The sequence below is a fragment of the Urocitellus parryii genome, chromosome 2 (genome assembly GCF_045843805.1).
Source record: "Urocitellus parryii isolate mUroPar1 chromosome 2, mUroPar1.hap1, whole genome shotgun sequence".
Taxonomy (NCBI): Eukaryota; Metazoa; Chordata; class Mammalia; order Rodentia; family Sciuridae; genus Urocitellus; species Urocitellus parryii.
In genome coordinates, this window is record NC_135532.1 from 174616564 (window position 1) to 174637853 (window position 21290).

A 21290-nucleotide genomic window follows, 5' to 3' on the forward strand; every position below is an offset into this window, starting at 1 on the left:
CAAGACTAAAATTCATTTATGGTTAATGTATACCTTATATACATAATCTGAAGATTAAATTTTATATAGTATTTTCAGTTATATGTGTTTGTTTTTATTATTTTTTAAAAAATTTTATTTATTTATTTATTTATTTATTTATTTATTTATTTGCAGTACTGGGAATTGTATACCCAGGGCCTTATGCATGTTGGGCAAGTGCTCCACCATTGAGTTATACCCCCAGCTTCTGTGACTATGTTTAGGCTGTGACCCATAACATAATTTCATGTGCAGAATTTTCTACTTGTGGTATCATCATGCTAAAGTAATGTTGAATTTTGCAGCATTTGTGGTTTCAGAACTTTAAGGATACTCGAACTATTTTCTTATTAGGTTTTGTTTTGGGTTTTTTTGGTGGTGCTAAGGATTGAATAAATATTTCAAATACTTGCTAACTAAGCAAGCCCTTTACCACTACCCCTGGCCCTACATTTTCTTTTGCCCAACTCCCCCAACTCCAGGTTTATAAATATAGAAAATGAAAAACAAAAACACTAAAGTGCTTTGCTTGTAAGGTAATATAGACTGATAAAAGATTTATTTATAGCATGAATAAATTATCTGATTATTAGCAAAAAAGAAGACTTGAGAGATTGGTTTTTAAGAATCTGACATACTTTATAGTATTGTCATTGTTTTAACTTTAAAAAATAAATAAATTCACTCTTTTATGGATGTTTAGTGGAGCATCTATTACCCAAGATATAACTGGATTTTTTAATACAATAACAACTATTTCTAAATTGTATGTGTTAGGATATAAAGGATATGTTAAGATTGTAAAAGATGGATTCAGATATAAAGGGTATGTAAATATTATTAAGGATGTTCTTGATTTTGACATCTGAAAGACAAGGGAGTAATAATGATAATAGCTAAGATTTATTGGCTATCTACAATGTACTAAAAGCACAGTTTTATGCATTTTTCAAGTATTATTATTCTCAACAACATCATAAGATAGGTTTTATTGCTTTCTGAATTTCATAGTTGAAGAAGAATTTGAACTTAAGTAGACTTGTTTTGAAGCTCATGATATTAACTGTTATACCGAGTCCAGAGAAAGGTGAAAGACTTAGACCTTTTCTGTTTTCCAGTACCATGATTATTTCCTAAAACGTTGAGTCTAGGTCAAAATGTGCCCAAGAAAATTAGGGAAGGCCAGGCATGGTGGCAACATGCCTATAATCTCAGTGATTCGGGAGACTAAGGCAGAAGGATTGTGAATTTGAAGCTAGACTGGGCAACTTAATAAGGGACCCTGTCTCTAAGTAAAAAGTAAAAAGGGTTGGAGATATGTCTCAGTGGTAGAGCACCTTTGGGTTCAATCCCTGGTACCAAAAAAAAGAAAGGCGGGGCGGGGGGGGTGGAGAAAAACGAAAAAGGTAAACCATTTGATAAAACAGAGTTTTAGTGGGTTAAATGAAAAATAGTACTTCTTCATTTTTCTTATTGTGTGTTAAAGCTTAGTAGTTATAAGCATGGGCTTTATTTAAAAATAAGACCTGGGTTCAAATACTGGCCTACCACTGTCTACTTTTATGTCCTTGGACAAGTCAGAAGTCAGTAAAGAAGCTGCTGTATGTTGTTGGTTTTGTGATGACAGCTGTATTTTCTTCTCTTAATCAGGTGGATTTGTTTAAAAAGAGTCTTCTATTGATTCCTATTCACCTGGAAGTCCACTGGTCTCTCATTACTGTGACACTCTCTAATCGAATTATTTCATTTTATGATTCCCAAGGCATTCATTTTAAGTTTTGTGTAGAGGTAAGTTAATATCCTATTTTTTTCACTTAATCTGTGATTGACCCAGTCCTATCTTAGTTCTAGGTAGAAGAGCAGAAGTCAGTACCATAGAGGAACATTTTCTGTTGTGAATGTCCTCTAAACTATTGGTAAAGAAAAGAACTATAAGAGGACTCCACAGGTGAGAGGTAGCTGTCCAAGATCAGGATCCCCTTCTGAGATACATGCCCTAATTTGATTTTATCAGCCTTGTTTTTGTTTTTTTTTTTTTCTTTTCTCTTCCCCTTAAAACTGCTTTTTTAAAAAAACTATTTTCCTATACCTTTATTTTATGTATTTATTTTTATGTGATGCTGAGGATCAAACCCAGGGCCTTGCATGTGCTAGGTGAGCACTCTACCGCTGAGCCACAACCCCAGCCCCTTAAAACTGCTTTTTAACAAAATTTTTGGTACTGGGGATTGAACCCAGGGATGCTTTTACCACTGAGCTACATCCCTGGTCCTCTCCTACTCACCTCCCCAAGACAGGTTCTTGCTAAGTTGCTGAGGATCTTATTAAATTGCTGTGGCTGGCCTTGAATTTGTGATCCTGCTGCCTCAGCCTCCCAAGTTGATTAGATTACAGATGTGCATCATCACACTCAGATCCCTAGCAATATTTAAAAAAAAAAAAGCTATAATTATATTGGCTTAGGAGTAGATAAATAGATTGGAACAGCATGAAGAATCCAGAAATAACTCATGCATACGTGAGGATTTAGTATATGATGAAGTTAGGAAAAGATAGGCTATTCAAGTACGACACTGGGAGAATTAGTAAATATAGATCTTTACTTCATATTTATGCTAATTATAAAAACATTTCAGATGGAATAGATACCTACCTGTAAAACAAAACTAAAACTAAAAGCATTTGAATAAAATATAGACGATACTGTGTTCTCTGAATAGGGAATGCTTTCTTACACAGAACCCTCCCCCAAAAAAAAGACATAAGGAATATTTTCATAAATTTAACCATGTCATAATTTAAAACTTCTGAGCCGAGTGTGGGGTGTGCACCTATAATCTCAGCAACTTGGGAGGCTGAGGCAGGAAGATAGCAAGTTCAAGGACAATCTGGACAATTAAGCAAGATCCTCTCTCAAAATGAAATTTAAAAGAAGGGGTGAGGATGTAGCACAGTCTTAGAGCACTTGGGTATCATGTACGAGACCCTGGATTCAATCCCCAGTACCATCAAAACCAAAACAAAATATAGTGGTTCGTTACATCCTAACAGGGAAAGATCATTGAGTTTTTAAAAGCCAGTTGAGCTAGGTATAGTGGCACATGCCTATAATCCCAATGATTCAGGAGGCTGAAGCAGGAGAGGTGAAATTACAAAGCCAGCCTCAGCAGCTTAGTGAGGCCCTGAGCAACTTAGTGAGACCTTGTCTCAAAATAAAAAGGTCTAGGGATGTAGCTTAGTGGTAAATTGCCCGTGGGTTAAATCCCTGGTCCCCCTCACCACCACCACCAAAAGAAAATGCCAGTTGTGGCAGAACGATATAATATGCTTATGGGGGAAATACATTTATGTGTGCATATATGTGTGTGTGTGTATATACACATGTACACACTTGTATGTAATATACAAGTGTGTACATGTGTAATATATACATATATATTTGTATATGTAATATACAAAGATATATTTTTGTAAATAAAAAAATTAAATATCAATGAATAATGGCATCTGCCTATAGTCCTAGCTCCGCAGGAGGCTGAGGAAGGAAGATTGCTTCCAGGAGTTCAAGACCAGTGTGTATAATATAGGGGGATCCCCTTTCTCAAAAAAAAAAAGCATGGGATAACCAAAATACGGTGAAATTTCCTTTATTAGTCCTACTCCTTTCTATACTTATCCAAAAGCAATCACTGAAATCAAAATTGATTGGAACAGCATGAAGAATCCAGAAATAACTCATGCATACGTGAGGATTTAGTATATGATGAAGTTAGGACTAATAAAGGAAATTTCACCGTATTTTGGTTATTCTAATTTTTATTAACAAGGAATATATATTTATATATTTACTTTAAATGTATAAATTTAAAATGTTAATGTATATATTTAAATATATGTGGTACATATATTTGTATATATAAATTATTGTATATTATGTGGTATAATATATAAATATATATTAAAGAATATATTAAAATAAAGATATTTAAATTTATATTTAACATTTAATTTAAAAAGTAAGTATAAGCAAAACTAAGAAGATCAAATTTTCAAAATCCATGTTTGTGGTTCTAAGAAATCCAGGGGGAAAAAAACCCTACTTTGGGATATTCCTGGGCCCAGAGTGCTCTAACTCCTGTACAAAAGAGAGTCAATCCAGTATCAAATGTGATTGTGTGTTTCCAGTTCACTTTGCTTAATTCCTTGCCTGTCTCACATCCTTCACTTATCAGAGACTGTCAGTGCTGTCTCTTCCCTGGACAAATAGAAAAAAACAAACAAGGAGAGCAAAAGTGTTGCAAAAATCATTTCAACTAGGAAATACTACCCCAGGCTTCTGCTTGTGTTAGGCACTGACACTGAGGAGTCAGAGAAGGTTTAGACAGTTGCCTTCATGGAGCTAACTTCTTGATGGTTAAAAAGATTTTGTTTTTGAAACAGGCTTTTGATTTCTAAGTCAATTCTGGATTAGGCACTTGGTTCTTCTGCAGTTATTAAAAAATTCATCTTCTGAATTTTTGACCAGTCAAAAATTTTTTCAGTCAAATTACAATTGGCTAATAACTTGGCACATTTGGAGAAAGACCCTGAGAACCAATTTGTTTGGGGTGATAACTAAAAGTCATTTAAAGCCAAGCAGAGTCATCCAGGTAGGTGAAGCTAGGCAGTTGTTTTAAGGAAATGTGGGGGTAATAAAAGTGGCTCTGAAGGAAAGTTGGGGGCCTGTATTTCCAAAGAGTTGATGAAAAATGTTATTAAAATTTCCAAATGTGTAGATTCTCTGAGAGCGAGGACTTAAACAGCTTTCTTTACCACTGTATCCCCAGCACTCAGCACATTATAAATACTTAGTAAATGTTGGTGTAGGTGATTATTTTTAAGGGCAAGTCTTTTTTGCCGTTATTCTATGTGTGAATTTATATATAGTAGTTATTCTGAGAACTTGAAGTTACTTGTTTAGGGAGAAGAGCAACATGCAGTCATAATCTCTTGATACAGAGAGAAATATGCACAAAGAGGTTGAGGGCATTAGGGATATTTTGAAACTCCAGCAGTCTAGAAATTTCAGTAGTGCCCTTGACTATATTCAGTATTCAGAATGGGTAGAGATAACTATCTGTTTTTGTCACCTTCCAAACTAAGAAACTTATCTTCAGCTAGATTTTTTTCATTTAGTTTTAGTCAATGATTTCTGCCACGAGTTTCTTCCTTCTCTTCAGCACTGGCACTGATTAAGACTTTTTTATCTTGCCAGTTTACTGCTGGGAAAGGTGGCTAACCATCTCAATAAATATTCTAATCAAGCAAATACCAGTGCCCACACTCTTGAGTGCATACCTTGAGTACAGGAGGTCTGAGTCCTCCTTAATGATATGAAAGCTCTGAAATAAAGTTCCAGCTCTAACTCTTTCGTGCACACACTGCCCAATTTTGTGGGGCCACAGTTGCCACCTCCTTTGCTTCTACCTGCTACGGGCAGGTTTCATTTTTCACCAACTCATGGAACACAGCATCTGTGTTGTGGTTTCTTTTTAACCAGAATATAAGAAAGTATTTGCTGACTGAAGCCAGAGAAAAAAATAGACCTGAATTTCTTCAGGGTTGGCAGACAGCTGTTACGAAGGTAAGTATGTGATACAAATAAAATGGGCATGTCCAGGGGAGGGAATGATCCAAGGGGCGGTTGTGTGTAAGAGCATTTCAAGACTACTGACAGAGACCAAAAAGAGCTTGGAGGAGACTCTAGGGAGGCAACTCAGATTAAGCCAATTTATTACTTTATCATCTGGCTACTCAATTGCCCAGTGCTTGCTGAAAGCAGGTAACTTGAGTCCTTTCATCCCTGGCACAGTTGCTAATGATGTAGTTGCTCTGCTGAAAAACGAATTTTGGCTGGGGATTTTGGCACCTACCTCTTACCTCATGGCACTTACAGACTCAGAGAAATGCTAAGTGACTATTGGGTCCATTATGGGAGCAAGAATACTGGGCTACTTTCTAGGCCTGTCCTTAGTTCTTCAGCGTGAGGACAGTTCGGATGTAGCTCTGTTATGGTTTCTAGACATTAAAGGTGTTGATGGGCCAGAGTGCCTTTCTGGGCATAATCTCAATCCTGTCATGAACACCAGTGTTGACAATTTAGTCTTTATTTTATTGTTTTTAAAGTGTTTTTATATAATGATCTCATTTGATCCTTATAACCTGTGAGGTAGGTGGTCATTTAAAGATGAACAGCATCTTTATTTTATAGATGAGAAAACTGAAGTGTGACCTTCAGAAGACCTTCCTCAGAACTATTGGTAGAGGCAGGTCCTTGAACTCAGGTCTGCCTGAATCATTGACCCAGTGTTATAGACAAAGAGTCTTGAAATAACCTTTAACCCAGTCCCAGAGGAATCAAGATTTATCAATTCAACCTTGAACTAAACCACATATTAAATTTTACAGTTAAGCTCAAGTTTTCTATTTCTAATTATCTAGTAAACCAGTTCAAGTCAAAACTAAACTTGTAAATTTTCTGAATTGACCCAGCTAGAATTCTAGGTATTCTAAATTTAGCCAATATCTTTCATATTCCTACTTGAGGCAGAATACAATAACCAGTTGTTTTGGGAGCTTTATAGAGATGAAAAGTGAAGACTGCTAAGCAGAATTGTCACCATCTAAGTGTTCAGAGTTCAGGCAAATGTTCTGTGATCATCCACAGTTCCATTTTTACTTGTCAGTGAACTGATTGCAAAACTAAGTATCCAAATAGATGTTTTTAAAATAGGACTTTCATTTCATTTCCCATATTTAGGTAAAATATTGTTTTATAATTTGTGGATGCCTTTGATAGCACTTTTCATGTGGCCAGATGCCTTTATAAAATGAACACGATACCAGCTGTCCTGGACAGAGACAGGTTTCCTATCTCATTCTGTTTTTTCGTGTTTATCTGAAGAGGAAAGAAGTACTTGATCTTATTTTAATGACGTTTTTGTTTTTCCCCTCAGTGTATTCCACAACAGAAAAATGACAGTGACTGTGGAGTCTTTGTGCTCCAGGTAAAGAAATACTGGTTTTTGTTTGTTTTGTTTTATTTTATTTTGTTTTGAATTTACAGTTTGTGATATAAGTTTGTTGTGTTTAGAAAGGGAGATGGCAGTCCCTGTACATGATACTAGGTATAGGCAACAGAATACTTTCCTTTTTCTCCCTTTGTTGTTGAGATGCAATAGTGCATTTTCAGGTGTTATCATTAGGAAGAACCACATGTCAAGCCAAGAATGGAAAATAGATATCATCCATGTCTTATCAGAGATTAGTAGTGAGCTATACTAGAGACTGACTCCGGTTGTTTTGTATCATAGATCATTGGCATTTAAAGGATTAACTTAATAAAATAAAAACAACATTGGCAGGCTGAATATGGTGGTAGATGCCTATAATCCCAGTGACTGTGTGAGGAATTGCAAGTTTGGGGCCAGCCTAAGCAACTTAACAAGACTCTGTCTCAAAAAATAAAAAGAGTTGGGGATGTAGCTCAATGATAGGTAGCTCCTGGGTTCGATCCGAAATACTGCATAAATAAATAAAATTTAATTATTGGATGTCAAAGACCTGCTGGTTGCCTGCCACTGGTTTTTGTTTTTGTTTGTGGTACTGGGATTGAACCCAGGAGTGCTTTGCCACTAAGCTACATCCCCAGCCACCATCACCACTTCCTTTTTTTTTTTTTTTTTTTTTTAATATTGAGACAGGATTTCACTAAGTTGCCAAGACTGACCTTGAACTTGTGATCCTCCTGCCTCAACCTCCCAAGTTATTGAGATTACAGTCATGCTCCACCACTCCCAGAGTACTGCATTCCATGGACTCTGGATGGTCTAAAACTGCTCCCATGTCTCTGGATGGTCTAAAAGGGCAATGGAAAAATTTCTGTTATACACACATTTATGAAGGAAATTATCTGTGAAATTTGAAGATTTGTGAAGATCTTGGAAGATTGGTTTATTCTTAACTTCATAAATGTTTGGGGTTTGTAAACAAGATTCAGGTTCCCAAAGGCTATGTAAGATCTATTGCATTTTCAGCAGATTGTACTTTGAGAATTAGAGCCTCTTCATCAGTTGGTGCTTTTCACAGTGTTAGGCCTGGAGGGAGGGTGATCCTTAGCTATACACTTTCCTGAAATGCCTACTATAATTTGGAGATAAATGTTGTAAAGCCATGTTGTCACAAGTTTCTGTAAACTTTATGATACAGTCTTAGACTCTATCAGGTCTGCATCTGGTGCTGGGCTGTTGTGCAACCTCATGTGCCATTTACATGTTTCTGGGACCTTTGCAGTACTGCAAGTGCCTCGCTTTAGAGCAGCCTTTCCAGTTTTCTCAAGAAGACATGCCCCGTGTGCGGAAGAGAATTTACAAGGAGCTGTGTGAGTGCCGGCTGCTGGACTGACTCAGCAGTGCTCTGCAAGTCTGACCAAGTTGGAACAGATGGTTTGTTACTTGAATCTCCAAACACTCATTTGAATTTTTACAGATATTCAGATCAGTGGTGTTGGGCCACTATTGTTACCTCAAATTTATTTTTTGCCCTTATTCATTTCTCCAACTACCATGTACTTTTTTAATATTCAGTTTGGTTTCATTTTTAATTTTATGGATTCCGCGCGTCCCTCCCATATTTAATATTTATTATCCAAACGCATGCATATAGACAGAGCATGCAGTGAAGAGTATTAAAAAAAAAAAAAGCCTAGTAGATTTGGTGCAGCTTTTGAAACTTAGTTAGCGTGAACTGAATACAGGTTTAAAATTTAATCTCAGAACCTAAAAATGCAAATGTTTTTTGATTCAGTATAACTCGGAGTAGTCAGTGTTCCCTGGGACATAAAGGGTAGCTAGGAGAGGTTTTGCAAAGCCAGTTCTGTTTTACTTTTACCAGCAGCACCTTTCACTTACTTCCCTCTCCAAGGGAGTCCTAGAAAATGAAATGCATTCCTTTTGAAGGGTGATATGGAAGTTGGCTGTAAAGTGATGGGTGTGTTCTGTCCATGGAGGCCCACTTGTAAGCAAAGAGCCTACTTTGGAAGAGTTGATTCAAGTATGAGAAAAAGGCAGTGACTGGGGCCAGATACCTTATCAAATGAGATTTCAGTCCTGGTCTTAGGAATTACAATGCATAGCCTAAATCTTATAATGAGACATTTATTTAATAACCTATTTTTTTCTGATTTTGACCTATGAAAAAGCTTGGTGTCTTGTCAAACCAGTAGTCAAACAAATGAGATATTCAGCCTTTTGAGAAGTAATTTTTAAGTTGCTACTTTCCTTGTGTTGCCTCCCATATGGGAGAATTTAAGATTTACTTAATATTAACATTTCTATTTCTAGTGTATCTGAAATATGAACATTCAAAATTGAAGGCTGACACTTCTTTTGCAGATGCATGGGGAGAAGAGGGAAGGTAATAAAGAAAACTTGGTTCCCAAGGAGTGCAGTAATATATTAGAATTGTTTCCCTCCTCTCTAGTGATCTCCCCTCATTCAGGGCTCACTTGGCTTCTGCACAACTAATCCTGACATTTTAGCATGGGAGTTACTTTTTTCCCTTCTGTTGATCTTCTATCTTCAGGGGACAGGCTCTAATGTGGTCCCTTTCCTTATAGTTAGCTGCACTGAGATGAAAGTAATGGATCTTAGATCTTTTATCTGGCCTTTTGTGACATATTTGAAAGGAAAGGAAATAAGGAAGGATACATGTTAAACTACCCAATTATCTTTTCTGCACAAGGGGAGGAAAATATATTGGTAACAAATTCAAATGTTTACTCAGAAAACTACCAAATAAATGGCAGAAGATACTCGAATTTATGCCTGGTTAGGTGTGTGTTGAAAAGAAAAAGCTAAAATGCTTTAACTTGGCTGTAAGTTATGATTGAAACAAGGCTGACTGCCAACAGTTGAGGGTTGAGTCAGACTGTTTACATGCACATGCATGTAAACCAGTGTTGACACTGGGAAGCAGCCTCTCCCAACAACTCCAGACTCAAATTCCTTAGTATAAAAGCAGGTCACTATTTCTTACTTTGTTAAATACTGGGAGTAGAGGCACTTTATGCTACTAGAGGTAAGGTTGTGTCACCATAAGGGAAGATGAGAATTTATAGTGTGGAGATGTTGTCTTAAGGTTTCCAGACATAATTATGCAAACATGGGATCTTTCAAAATGTATATGAGACATTTGCTTTTTTTTTTTTTTTTTTTTTTGTGGGGTTGTTGCAAAGTAACCAGTAAGTAACTAGCCTATTGACTCCAAATGCCTCATTCTTCAGAATGAGGGAGTATCTCACTTCCCCACTGACAGACACACCACACAGAAGAGAAAAAATTCTGCAGAAACACAAAGAATTTTTTTCTTTTGGCAATGCTGGGGATTGAACCCAGGGCCTCCTGTGGGCTAGGCAAGTGCTCTACCACTGAGCCACATGCCTAGCCCTCCTACAAGAATTGTGATGCCCAGAGCTTGAGTTGCTACACTTCCTGCAGTGTGAAATATGATCATCATTATCAGCACTGGGGCATGCAGGAATGAACACAGAGACCTTAAGTGAGCTGTCCATATCTAGTTACTCTTTCACTTCCAACATCATAGGGCATCCTGAGGTACCTGGCATGGTTTAGCCTAAAGTTGAATATTTTAAGTCTGTTTTTAAAATGTTTCTGTCAATCATGAAACTTGATTTCAGCACACTTAATTGCTTTTACTTCTTGTAATTAGATATAAACCTCTATTTAGCTAAAGTCCTAGATAGTCTTTTGTCCTGATGTTTGCAGTAATTGCTTCCTTGCAACAAAGGCATTTTTGAAACACTTCTGGGCTGTTGGCGAAAAGCGTTGAGTTACCATCACTGGCCTGGCACTGAACTGTCTGGCTGCCCATAAGACAGATCTTATGGTTTGGGGGCTGAGTGCAGACCTTGCACAAAAGAACAATTTATGACAAGCCTTCAACCAGCTGTCTAGTTGTCTCTATGGGCAAATTTACCAGGTTATAGTTGCTTCTTTCTGGTGGCCTTTCTTTTTGTTAAATCTGTAGCAGTGAACATACATTTAATGCATCTTTTAGTTTTATCAAGAATCAGAGAGAATCAACTTTCAGTTAGCTTTTTTAAGGAAGAAAAAGGAAGCAGTTGTTGCCAGTAATCCCCACATATTTTTGGCTTTGCCTTGTATTTTCTACTTACTGTTGAATATGAGTAACATGGTCATCTTGAGTTTATAGTTGGAACAAAACAATAACAGATCTAACTGGGACACAGCCGGCACTCACCTGATATGTTGCCCTTTTTCCTCTACAGTTGTAGTTCACTGCTTCCCTGGGTTAAGTAATTGGTGGGGGGAGGGGGGTCTCTGAGATTCACAACCTTTCAGGCAAGAAATGGTAAATTTATAGTTGAATTCGATATGCCAGTTACCTGTTCTCCTTAATCATATTAAAGAAACCAAGTTAATTGGCAGTTATAAAGCACATACTTTGCTATGTGCTAGGCTGTGCCTCCTGGCCTACAGATAATTAAGACCTAGGGAATACCATCAGAGAAGTACTAATTGTATTGGGTGTTACAAAAGCAGACCTAGACAAGTTGTTCACTTAAATGGTACTTGTTGGTCAGAAAAGAATTTAAAAAGATTATGATCATGTAAAATTACAGTACTCAACCCTTCTAGCAAAGTATTTTTTTGAAAAATAAACTAAATGCCTTTATAAACTCATGTTCTCTTGTGTTGGATAATGTGTACTGCTTGGTGAGTAGTATGTTTTCCTTAATACACTCCAGTCATAACAAGGCTTAAGAACAGTGAACAGTGTAGGCCCTAAGCAGCCTACCTTTAGAGCACCACTGTCCCATAGAATTTTCTGCAATGATGGAAATGTTGTTTTCATTTACTATAACAATCACTAGCACATTGTCTATTAAGCACTTAAAATGTGGTTAGTGTAACTGAGAAGTTGAATGTTTAATTTTATTTTTATTAAACAGCCACATTAGGCCAGGGGCTATTACATTGGATTGCAGAACTCTAAAGCAAGTTGCATGTTTTACACTTTAGCTAATAAAACCCAAATAATTCTATAGATCCCAGTCTGGCTATATCTGGCACTCCCCCGCTATTATATTCCATAAACCTACCTAGCATATATATCCTAATTCTCACTTTTCTGATTAAAGTAAGATACTTTTCTGATTAAAGTGAGAAATAAGAAAGAGGACACAAAGAAAGCTCATTTAGCATCCTCAAGCCTAAAAAACATCAGGTTCCCTTAATTCAATGCTAAATTGTTTTCATAAGAATGTCCATGTTCTTTCTTCACCTGAAGCCATAACTAGATACAAATGTCATATTGAAATGAACATGTAAATATTGCATATTTATTCAGAGTCTCCCCAAACTCATTTACAGACAGCCCAGAGTAAGAGTTCTAGAACAAATCCTTTTATAGGAGAGGAAAAAGGCCAAGACAATAAGTTGGTCCAGCTTTATTGAAATCTGTTATAGAAGACAGTTCAAATAAGAATCACAGTCTTTGGTTTTAAGGCCTGTAGAATCTGAGTTTTTTCACCACACAAGAATACAAAATATTAGTTTAAACTACAGTGTAAAAACATTCTAAAAATGAATACTGTGTCCTGATTAAATGTTTGCAAATGATTTATTCCTAAGCACTAACAGCTGTTATACCTCTTTATAAAAAATTCAAACAGTTTGGAATTTAATGAGAAAACCCACATTTATTGTAACATGAAAGCTGTTCATGTTCAGCCCCAATTTTCACAAACTACTGGAAGATACTTTGAAAATAATTCACATTTTTTTCATATCAGGGAAAATTATTCTCACATATAATATCAGAAATCATCTCTTGCCTTACAAATGTAAAATAAATTCTCTCTAATCCCCTGGCTTGAGTCACAGTATGGACAATTTGGGAAAAATAAAACAGACTTCAGTATGAGAAGTAGCTGAAATAGACACTTTCTTTAGGAAGCCTTCCTCTGTTTTTGTAAAGTATTCTCTCAATCATCAAGCTCTTCTAAAAAGAACCCATTCTATTCCCAAGACTAATTAAAATGGAAAGAATAAATCTGATGGCCCTTACAGCACACTTTGTCATGTCAAGGCAGTCCCTTAACTTACATTTCCTACTAATAGCGTCTTCCCCCACTCACCACACCCACTAGAATATGTGAGGTTCTCTATTACAAATCCTTACTTCTTCTTGTTGCTAGCTTTAGGTAAAACATCTTTTGAAAAATGTGTATAATTCTTCAAACCCTGTACCTAGTTTCTGAATATGTAAGGAATAGAAGTGGGACATGTCCCTGAGACCATCTCAGGTTTACTTACTTCTATGCCAACTATTTAGGAAAGTCCCTTGACCCTTTAGAGATTGAATTTGTTTTCAATGTTGAATTCTATTCAGTTGTCAGACACCTGTTGCTAATTTAGAACAAAGCTATACCACACAGCAAAATTCCATTTATTAAACTTTATCTCATGCAAACTTAAATTTTAAAAAATAATCATTCCAGGCCCCAATGTAGATCATGAACCTACTTAAGACACAAACATGGTAAAACAAGTTTTTACATTTTTCCATCTTCCTTTAAAAAGTGTGGCATTTTGGGCCGACAGAATAATCAACATTATAAATCAAACCTGTTGCTAAGGAACACTTTGTGTGTGGGGGGTGGGTGGATGTTTCTGGGGATCAAACCAGGGTCATGCACATGTGAAGTAGGCACTGATTCTGAGCCACATCCCCAGAGAACACAATTTTAGACCTGGTAACAGAAAATCATCTGGTAACTTGACACATGACCAATATTCTAAGACTAGAATTAAAGGCATTCTTTTGTATTGTCCTTTAATAATTTTCAGAGGAAACCATGTAAAGGCTTCTAGCTCAGTAGAGACATTGATCAGACTGTGGGTAATGTTCTTCAACAAACAACAGGCCAGTGGAGGGAATTTTGCACTGATGGGGCTCTCACCACTCACTGCTTTTGTGCCAGCTTTCCATAGCCACCTCTCCCAGCATCGTAGTCTTGTCGATACTCATCTCGAACCTTAAGTGAAAAAGAATACACAAAGTACAATATAGAGAAGACTGGTATAACATGCACTGCCCACAACATGTCAGACAAATAGCTGAACCTTTTCAGATGTCATATGAACATGCAGACAAACCTGTGTATTAGGTTCTGTGGTGTTTTGGGGTTTGGTTTTGGGTTTGTTTGGTGTGTGCATATGGTACTGGGGACTGAACCTAGGACCTCACACTTGCTTGGCAAGTGCCCCACCACTGAGGGTACACCCCTGTATTAGACTCTAAGACAAACCCATTTCAGTGTATTTTGCTTTCGTTCTAGACACAGATGTAAAATATCTAGCCCCTAGCAGAAGTTCAACAAGTGCTTATTGAAATGAATAGCATATGCTACTTCAAGGTTTAAAAAATTCACCAAAACCAATGGGTGGTTTTCTTCAGGGTTATAGGCAGAAATTAGAAAAAGAGTAAAAACAGTTCAAAAAAAACAACTATCATTATGACTAGAATCCTAGGCAGGGTTTGGCCCAGAGACTGCATACCTGGCCCCCTGATCGCCCACGTCCATACTGCCTGCCCTCCTTAAAACCTGCATCCCAGTCTGTGCGAATGATCCGGTCATCCAGACGTGTTCCATTTATATACCGCATGGCATTTTCTGCATCTGCTCTTGAATAGTATCTTAAGTTTAAGTGTTAAGGAACATTGCATTTCTCCAAATGTTTGGGGAAGCATCTAAATGAACCTGAATTGTTAAGGAAAAAGTACAAAAACAAATCCAGTCAGATGGAGTTCAAAGACTATTCAGCTTACACAAGCCTACTGGTCCAAAAGCACTTAGGTAAAGAAAATATAATACTTATGTAGGGCTATCTTGGTTATGATTTCCTGGCTATCCCTATTAATATTTATTTGGTCAATCCCTTTTTTTTTTTTTTTTTTTGCATATGTGGTGCTGGGGATCAAACCCAGGGCCTTGTGCATGCCAGGAAAGCTACCACTAGAGCAATATCCTCAGCCTTGTCTCCGTATTTTGAGTTGCAAAATTTATAAAATATGTTCACTGCAGGTTTAAACCACAAACTATGCACTTCTTATCCAAGAACTGGCATCCAAATTGGGTGCTGATATTAAAGAACAATCTTCATAAAAAGAGGTCACAGTGTGTATGGAAGTACCACTACATTTCACTAGATGGAAAAATTTCAAAGTATTAACCAGATTAAGAGTTCCCAAACATTTAATCAGTTTTACTCTACATGGTATTTTTTAAAATCTCTAAAAGCAATTCTGAGGACTGGGGTTGTGGCTCAGTGATAGTGTACTTGCCTAGCACGCGTGGGGCACTGGGTTCAATTCTCAACACCACATACAAATAAATAAAATAAAGGTCCAACAACAACTAAAAAATATATTTTAAAAAGTAGTAATAAAAAAATAAAAGCAATTCTGATTAAGAGCTGGGTTTGGGAAATGCTGATTTAGACTTTTTTCTCATCTTTACACAAGTAGGGAAACACTTGGTAAAATTCGTATCTAGCACCTATATAATGCCTAGAACATAGTAGGCATTCAGTAATCTTTGTTAAATGAATAAAATAAATGCTAGAGAAAAACAACTAGCACTAGCAGTCTCTCTTTGATACTTTCCATCATGATTGTTGACCTTTGACCTATAAGGCAAATGGAAACACTCTGATCCTTAGACTGATTACCTACTAATTTATAGATGGAGCCTTTTGTTTTTTCATTGTTTTCCCCATGAATTACTCTGTGCCACTGCTACCAGAAAACAAAACCTGAGAAAACTGGACCCTTGTGTTTGGAGAGAGAACTGAAAAGCTTGCTTGGCCTAGAAATCAGAAATCATAAATTTGTTCTTCAGTTGTGTAAAAAGAAAGATTTCCAACATACAATGTACAGCTTTTCTTCAGTAATTTTTCTTGTTCTTCATTGTCACCCTAGAATTTCAGAGACAAACATTGCAACTTTAAAAAAAAAAATCCAAGTGGGGCTGGGTATACACCTGTAGTCCTAGCTACTCATAAGCTGAGGCACAAGGATCATTTGAGCCCAGAGTTTGAGAAAGCCTGGGCAACATAGGGAGCTCTAACTCGAAAAAAATGTGATGGGTTCAGAAGCAGGACTTCTGGTTTAAGCTGATAAGAATGAATGCATTCTTTCTTCTCAAGATCCCATTAAAATGATAGGAAAGAAGCATACATGAGAAGGCCATTAGCTAATGATCAGAGACTGAAAAAAGCTGATAGGGCTGTGATATACCTCAATGATAGAGAGCTGGCATACAGTGTGCAAGGTCCTGGGTTCAATTCCCAGTACCAGAAAACAAAACATGAATTCAGAATAGAACACAAAATTACCAGTTTTCACAGCATCCGAATGTAGACAAATGGAAGAAAAGGTACAGACAAGCATAGGGATAAAGCTAATATCCAGTTTTTCAAAAATAGGCAGCCAACCACTACCTTGGTTCAACAGTTACATTAGACACCAGGAAGGATACTCCACAAAACAGAATCCACATGCTGTTTTTTTTACTTTATCCAGACCCATAATTATCTTCTTTATGTCACCACTTTTGCTGAAGAGTTCATAAATTTGTTCTTCAGTTGTGTAAAAAGAAAGATTTCCAACATACAATGTACAGCTTTTCTTCAGTAATTTTTCTTGTTCTTCATTGTCACCCTAGAATTTCAGAGACAAACATTGCAACTTAAAAAAAAAAAAAAGCCTTGCTTAAATAATATTCCTAAGTATGGTTTTTAAAATAATGTCCAAGGCCAATGTGATGGTACATGCCTGTAATTCCAGCTACTGAGTAGGCTGAGGCAGGACGATTGCAAGTTCTAGGCCAGCCTGTGCAACTTAGTGAGACCCTGTCTCAAAAAAGCTGGATTTAGCTCACTGGTAGAGCACTTCTGGGTTCAATTCTCAGCATGAGTTGGGGGAATCATTAATTCTTATTTAGAAATCAGATTCTCACTGGGCACAGTGGCGCACGCTTGTAATCTCAGTGGCTTGGGAGGCTGAAACAGGAGGATCAAAGCCAGCCTCAGCAAAAAGCAAGGCACTAAACAATTCAGTGAGACCCTGTCTCTAAATAAAATACAAAAAAAAAAAATAGGACTGAGGATGTGGCTCAATGGTTGAGTGCCCCTGAGTTAAATCCCCAGTACCCAGGGGAAAAGAAAAAAGAAATCAGATTCTCTCACCCACCAATACTGCAAATACCTTGTCAAAAGGAAGGATGGTGCAGGAGGTATTCACATTCTGTGAAGGACTTACATGAGATCCAGACTGCTTTTAGTAGAGAGAAAAGGCTTTCAGCCTTCCCTCTCTCCTGCCCCAGTAGCATGCCTTTTTTTCTTGCATACTAAAATCCTGAGCACTGGATCCTTCTCTAATGGCCCAAGTCTAAATTCCAGACCTTGACCCATTATATTAGAAAGGTCCCATTTATCCTCTGTAGTAAAAAATAATTATTATTATTTCTAGAGCTAGTATTCCCCTGGTAATATTCCCATAGAGACTATCCAAAACAACAACTGCTTTAATAATTTATATGCTCATGTATTTTTTTCTTCTGAGCGTAGGAGAATTTTTTTTTTTTTTCAGTGCTGGATATTGAACCCCATGGGCACTATACCACTGAAAGACATCCCCAGCCCTTTTCATTTTGAGACAGGCTGGCCTTCAACTTGTAATCCTCCTGCCTCAGCCTCTGAAGTAGCTGGGATTACAGATGTGGACCACCACACCTAGCACTTTCTTAACAGGCTTTCTAATTTGAAGACAGGATGAATCCAGAGACAGAAGTATAAGCTTTAGTCAATACACCTGACAATCCCTGGGGACAAGATGGCTCATCATGAGTGAGACATTGATACTTTAGATGCTGAATTGACACATTGAGGACAAATGTGAGTAAACAGAAGGCCAATCAGTAGACCTATTCTCAGACCCTTCTGATCCAGATTGTTAAGAGCCACAGTTCAGTCGAAATGACGCCTGACATTTTGCTAGAGAGAATGGTTGAAAGGTGACCCTGCTCTGGGATTAGGGTGGCTCCAGGATTAGGGTGGATCCTGCTGCCTTGGGGGCCCGCTACTTTGGAGTTCCCATTGAGTTCTCACTGGGGTTTCGGGAGAATTGGCAAGGAGTCTATATCTTAATTAAAACAACTGTGGTATACTTAAGGTATGATATTAATGTGGATTCCATTTAGGGTACCCTAGATATTCCACATGACAATATACTACATCTAAAATAGTAGACTTTAGATTGTAGAAATGAACCCTTTCAATTTTAATCTTGTAGGATAGATGCTGACACAGATGGTCATGATGTGGAACTAATAAGAACTGTAAAAGTAGCAGAAATAAAAATCATGCTTGGCACGTTTGGGTGGTGTTTTGTTTTGTAGGGGATGGTTGAACCCAGGGGCACTTAACCAGGGGCCCTTTTTATTTTTTATTTTGAGACAGTGTCTTTGCTAAGTTGCTGAAGCTGCCTCCAACATGGGATCCTCCTGCTTCAGCCTCCCAAATTGGTGGAATCACAGGTGTGCACCACCTCACCCTGCCTGGCACATAGCATTTTAAAACTGAAATATAAGAGTGTCTTCAATTTGGCCTCAAATTCCCGGCACCAGGTACAAACACATTCTACACACCTACCTTCTCTTATATGCACTTCCCTTCCCAGTTGCAAGGGGAATGTCTCCTTTTCTGAATGCTTAAAACCTGTCCCTCCCTACTCCTGATTTCTCCTTTAGATTTTATTTGCCTCCAATTACAATCCCTACAGAGATTTGAGTTCTTAGGATGCAGAAACTGCATTTCCCCCATCCCTCCTGGGGCTCAGAGGAATGCTTTGACAACAGCACCGGGTAAACATTTATGAAATAACTGAGTTGCAGGGTGAGTTGGCGCACACCTGTAGGAGGATCTCAAGTTCGAGGTTAGCCTGGGCAACACAGAGACACCAGCCCCCCCACCTCAAAAAAAAAAAAAATTAAACAGGGCTGGAGAAGTAGGTCAGTGGTAAAGCACCCCTAGGTCTAATCTCCATTAAATAATTAGGTTGAGTGGCCAGAGCACACAATCCCACCCCCACCTTTACTAATTCAGAAAAGATTACCTGCAGCCCTCTCCCCTTTCCACAGAATGTTGTGACATACCCTAAACTAAATTTCCCTCCTCTGAAATCCAGCAATTATCTGATCTTGATATCCAATTATCAACATGCTCAGGTTGGCTATCCCCTCTCTCCACTCGGAGGCCTCCATGTCTCCCACCCAAAATGGAGAATTTTGTTGAATAATCGTACTAAAGAAAGAAAAGATTCGGAGCGCCAAAGGGCATTGGTTGATTTTCTTAAAAAATAATTTAAGAAAAAGCCCCGGTATCTGGATAATGCGCCTCCACATACCCTGGGAGTGAATAGGGAACCCCATTCCTGTCATCACAATTTCCCAGGCACAGCCTGTGAAAACAAGCCACCACTCTGCCGCTCCAACCTCTGCACTGGCCCAGGTACAGGCAGCGGCTGCAAGGCAATAGGAAAGCGAGTCTGATATTCCCTTTCTATCAAAGTGGCTTCAGTGAAACCCAAACGCCCTTCAGGCATCCAACCCCTGCTTCCCAGCAGGCACTAGGACCCCACTTCACTTTTCAGGATACCAAGCAGAATGCAAGACGACACAATGAGACAAGCGCAAACCGTTCCTCAGCGTTCTGGCCCAGGGCTTGACCCTCTCGCGGCCCGGCTCTCCTCACCCGGAAGTGCTGGTCCCGGTACTGGCTCAGCTCCACGTAGGAGTCGCTGCGCAGCGCCTTCAGGAGGCCACCCGACATAGTGCAGAGAGGTCGACAAGGACGCGTAACTCAGGGATCAACCGGAGAGCCGCGGCTCTGGCGGAAGCGGAAGCGCGCGGAGGGCAGCAGAAAGTGGAAGTCGTCGGATCCAATCCCAGCGCTGCAGTGTCGTCATCACTCGGGCGCACACGTGGTCCGTTGTCTGAGGCGGCCGATCGGAAGGCGAGAACGGCGTGTTCCCGGTTCCGGGGTGCTCAGAAAAGGATGGTTCTCCGGCGTCTGTTGGCTGCTCTGCTGCACAGCCCTCAGTTGGTGGAACGTCTGTCTGAGTCGCGGCCCATCCGGCGTGCGGCCCAGCTCACGGCTTTCGCACTGCTGCAAGCGCAGCTGCGCGGCCAGGACGCGGCCCGCCGCCTACGGAAAGTCGCTGCCGAGCCCGTGAGCTCCCTAGGCCGCCGCGTTGCGCGATTCAGAGACACTTTCACCCAGGAGCTACGTCGCGGTCTCCGGGACCGCCCGCGGTCACCGCCAGATAACCATAGGGGCCCCGGGGCAAACTCGTAAGCTTGGACTGGGATGGTCCGAGGTCGCCTACTTTCCCATTTGTGCGGTACACCGACCTTGGCGTTAAGCAGTCCTCCCAGGCCCTGCTCACAGCTTCGAATCCTGATTCAGATTATCGACCTTCAGACGTCCGGCTCTTAAGAGCTCTGGCCAAACCGACATCTTCGTCGAAATCTCGTGATTGAGCAGGGTACAATGTGGAGAAAGCTTTTAAAGACTCACAGGTAGGCTGGACCCAGGTATAACATAGCCATGGACACACATCCAGAAAGAGCGCCTGTCCTCTGCAAATGGAACTAGAATTCTTGGTAGATGCTGCTGCGTTGCGGCTGCACCGGTACAGCCAGGTACTAATTCCAGAGAAGATCGTGGATTGAAAGACAACCTTGTAGCTGCCAAATTCTCTGATTAAATGTGTGAGCTGATTAAAAGGCATGAGTGGGTACTTCTCTGACAAGATAGATTGGGAATTCTGGGGATTGTAGGCTCATGGTAATATGGTTAACACATTGAATGCTATTCTGTGCTGGCACTTGCTAATTGCATTCTGTGATTTATCTAACTCCTTACAAGCACATTCATAATGAGGAAATGGGGGCCACTTCTCAAGTCCCCAAAGCCTGGCAGAATGGGGTGTCAGCATAGGCATTTGACAACAGGCACCTATGTCCTTAATCACAGCTCTCTGCAGCATTTACCTTACTTCTTAGGAATTGCCTTCTTCAGTACCATCAGGCATGAATATACTGACTCTCCTGTGGGAAATGC

The 21290-nt window shown here is 39.0% G+C and overlaps 3 protein-coding genes and 1 non-coding gene across 10 annotated transcripts in view; 2 read left to right on the forward strand and 2 right to left on the reverse strand.

Moving 5' to 3' along the window:
* LOC113175035 (sentrin-specific protease 5) overlaps positions 1 to 11767 on the forward strand; it is a 38679-nt gene extending 26912 nt beyond the window's left edge. For 2 of the 3 annotated variants that reach the window (XM_026379209.2, XM_026379210.2), the window contains 4 exons: positions 1672 to 1809; positions 5561 to 5644; positions 7017 to 7067; positions 8353 to 11767. In XM_026379209.2, coding sequence (XP_026234994.2) covers positions 1672 to 1809; positions 5561 to 5644; positions 7017 to 7067; positions 8353 to 8463 — 384 coding nt within the window. In that variant the 3' untranslated portion in view covers positions 8464 to 11767. The remainder of the gene's footprint in view (positions 1 to 1671; positions 1810 to 5560; positions 5645 to 7016; positions 7068 to 8352) is intronic. The other variant, XM_077795359.1, reaches the window with a different exon arrangement.
* Trnaa-agc (transfer RNA alanine (anticodon AGC)) lies at positions 10430 to 10500 on the reverse strand. The gene has a single exon. It is a non-coding gene; the product is annotated as a tRNA-Ala (tRNA).
* Positions 11768 to 12534: 767 nt separating the features above from the next.
* Ncbp2 (nuclear cap binding protein subunit 2) lies at positions 12535 to 20078 on the reverse strand. Of its 5 annotated transcripts, none has more exons than XM_026379204.2 (4): positions 19920 to 20078; positions 16646 to 16827; positions 14664 to 14802; positions 12535 to 14140 (listed from the first exon to the last, which is right to left on the reverse strand). In XM_026379204.2, the coding sequence occupies exons 1-4, from the start codon at positions 19995 to 19997 to the stop codon at positions 14069 to 14071; spliced, it is 471 nt and encodes a 156-aa protein (XP_026234989.1). In that variant the 5' UTR covers positions 19998 to 20078; the 3' UTR covers positions 12535 to 14068. The 5 variants fall into 5 exon arrangements, with proteins under 5 accessions (XP_026234989.1, XP_077651487.1, XP_077651488.1 ...); XM_077795361.1 differs by having other exon boundaries at positions 19864 to 19952; XM_077795362.1 differs by lacking the exon at positions 19920 to 20078 and adding an exon at positions 19824 to 19913.
* A 46-nt stretch (positions 20079 to 20124) lies between these two features.
* Positions 20125 to 20973, forward strand: Ncbp2as2 (NCBP2 antisense 2 (head to head)). The gene has a single exon (XM_026379206.2). It carries the CDS (start codon positions 20223 to 20225, stop codon positions 20520 to 20522), a length of 300 nt encoding a protein of 99 aa, XP_026234991.2. The 5' UTR covers positions 20125 to 20222; the 3' UTR covers positions 20523 to 20973.
* The last annotated feature ends 317 nt before the right edge of the window (positions 20974 to 21290 follow it).